The sequence below is a fragment of the Camelus dromedarius genome, chromosome X, assembly GCF_036321535.1.
Source record: "Camelus dromedarius isolate mCamDro1 chromosome X, mCamDro1.pat, whole genome shotgun sequence".
In the NCBI taxonomy this organism is placed as follows: domain Eukaryota; kingdom Metazoa; phylum Chordata; class Mammalia; order Artiodactyla; family Camelidae; genus Camelus; species Camelus dromedarius.
In genome coordinates, this window is record NC_087472.1 from 58335070 (window position 1) to 58337974 (window position 2905).

The following is a 2905-nucleotide window of genomic DNA, read 5'->3' on the forward strand; positions in this document are numbered from 1 at the left end:
TTAGTGCCTTGATCTTAGGGCCCTAGAATTCCAAAACTATGCTAATATACAGTTGCTTGACTCTGTCTACCTAGACACAAATACACACACACACACACACACACACACACACACCAGTGTAGATATCTGGGTGTTTTTTTAAAAATATAATGCATCCATATTTTATTTTACTTTACTTTACTTTACTTTACTTTACTTTACTTTACTTTACTTTACTTTACTTTACTTTACTTTATTTTATTTTATTTTATCCAGCTCTACTGAGGCATAATTGACAAATAAAATTGTATATATTTGAAGTGTCCAAGATGATGATTTTATATATGCAAACACTGTGAAATGACTACCACAATTAAGTTAATTAATGTTTCTATCATTTCACAGTTACCATTTTTTTGGCTGGGTGGGGGATGAGAATGCTTAAGATCTACTCTTAACAAATTTCAGGTATACAATATATTATTATTAACTATAATCATCATGTTGTAAATTAGATCCTCAGAATATACTCATCTTACAACTGAAAGTTTGTACCCTTAGACCAGCATCTCCTCATTTCCCCCACTGCTCCAGCCACTGACAACCACCATTCTACCACCTGTTTCAACGAGTTTGACTTTTTTTTTAATTCACATATAAGTGATACCATACAGTATTTGTCTTTCTCTGTCAGCTTATTTTACTTGGCCTTCCAGGTTCATCCATGTTGTTGCAAATGGCAAGATTTCTCTCTTTTTATGGCTGAATGATGTATATGTATATATAGTTTTCTTTACCCATTCATCTGTTGGTGGACACTTAGGTTGTTTTTAATATCTTGGCTATGTGAATGATGCTGCAATGAATATGTGAGTGCAGATATTCTCTTCAAGAAACAGATTTGATTTCCTTTGTGTATATACCCAAAAGTATGATTACAGGATAATATCGTAATTCTATTTTTAATTTTTTGTGGAAACTCCATACTATTTTCCATAATGGTTATAACAATACATTCCCATGAGCAGTGTTCAAGGATTCCCTTTTCTCCACATCCTCGCCAGCATCTATCTTTTATCTTTTTGAAAATAGTCATCCTAGCAGGTGTAAGGTAATATCTCATTGTGGTTTTGATTTGCATTTCCCTGATGATTAATGATGCTAATCACCTCCTTATATATCTGTTGGTTGCCTTTATATCTCCTTTGGAAAAATGTCCGTTCATGTCCTTTGCCCATTTAAAAATTCAGATTCTTGTCTTTCTGGCAGTGACTACCTCCCCACGAGAACATGCCTCTGGTAAAGGATCTCCTTTATCCCTCTCCAGAAGAGAAGAGGAAACACAAGAAGAAGCGCCTGGTGCAGAGCCCCAACTCCTACTTCATGGATGTGGAGTGCCCAGGATGCTGTAAAGTCACCACCGTCTTTAGCCATGCACAAACAGTAGTTTTGTGTGTTGGTTGCTCTACTGTCCTTTGCCAGCCTACAGGAAGAAAAGCAAGGCTTGCAGAAGGATGCTTCTTTAGACAGAAGCAGCACTAAATCACCCTGAATCAAGATGAATGGGAAACCATCCCAGCAAACATATTTTGGATAAAAAAAAATCAGATTCTTTGTGTTTTTTGGCTAAGCTGTATGAGTTCCTTATATATTTTGGATATTAACCTCTTCTCTGATATATGGTTTGCAAATATTTTCTCCCCTTCCAAGGGTTGCCATTTTGCATTCCTTTGCTGTGCTGTGCAGAGCTTTTTATTTTGATGTAGTCTCACTTGTTTCCTTTGCTGTGCAGAGCTTTTTATTTTGATGTAGTCTCACTTGTTTATTATCTTAATTGTCTATGCTTTTGGTGTTAAAGAAATTGCCAAGAACAATGTCAAGGAGCTCTTTCCCTGTTTTCTTCTAGGAGATTTTATTCTAATCTTATATTTAAGTCTTTAACCCATTTTGAGTTAATTTTGTAAATGGTCCAGCTTCATTCTTTTGTGTGTGGATATTCAATTCCCCCAATACTATTTACTGAAAAGACTTTATTTTCTTCTTTGTATATTCTTGGCCCCTTGTCAAAGATTAGTTGGTCAAATAGTCTTGGGTTTATTTCTGAGTTTTCTACTCTGTTCTGTTAGTCTATGTGTCTATTTTTATGTCAGTACTATACTGTGGGACTATGGTAGCAATATAGTTTGAAATAAGAAATTGTCATGCCTCCAACTTTGTTCTTCTTTCTCAAGATTACTTTGGCTATTTAGGGTCATTTGTGGTTCCACACAAATTGTAGAATTTTTTTTCTATTTCTGTGAAAAATGCTATCGGAATTTTTGACTGGGATTGCATTGAATCCATAGCTCACTTTGGATAGTGTGTGCATTTCAACAATATTAATTTTTTCAGTCTAAGACAATGGGATATCTTTTCACTTATTTGTATCTTTTTCAATTTCTTTCATCCATGTCATGTAGTTTTTGACATACAGGTCTTACACTTTCCTGGTTAAACTTATTCCTATTAATTATTGTTTTTAATGCTATTGTAAATGGGATTACATTTAAAATTTCTCTTTCAAATAGTTTTTGCTATTGTATAAAAATGCAACTAATTTTTTGTATGTTGATTTTGTATACTGCAACTTTACTTAATTTGTTTATTAGTTCCACCAGTCTTTAGAGTTTTCAATATATAAGATCATGTCATCTTCAAAAAGAGATAAGATAATTTTATTCTTTCTTCCTAACTTGGATACCTTTTTATTTTTTGCCTAATTGTTCTGACTAGGACTTTCAGTACTATGTTAAATGGAAGTGGTGAGAGTACGCATCCTTTCCTTGTTCTAGATCTTAGGGGAAAAGCTATCAGTGTTTTACCATTGAGTATGATGTTAGCTGTGAGTATTTCATACATGGCCTTTATTGTGCTAAATTTCTCTTAT

At 33.9% G+C, this 2905-nt stretch overlaps 1 protein-coding gene across 1 annotated transcript; it reads left to right on the plus strand.

Annotated features, from left to right (window-relative positions):
* Window positions 1-1269: 1269 nt before the first annotated feature.
* On the plus strand, window positions 1270-1521 carry LOC105090685 (small ribosomal subunit protein eS27-like). The gene has a single exon (XM_010982024.3). The coding sequence runs from the start codon at window positions 1270-1272 to the stop codon at window positions 1519-1521; it is 252 nt and encodes an 83-aa protein (XP_010980326.1).
* The last annotated feature ends 1384 nt before the right edge of the window (window positions 1522-2905 follow it).

Coding starts and splice junctions, on each gene's coding strand:
- LOC105090685 (XM_010982024.3), top strand. CDS start 1,270: ATGCCTCTGGTAAAGGATCTCCTTTATCCCTCTCCAGAAGAGAAGAGG.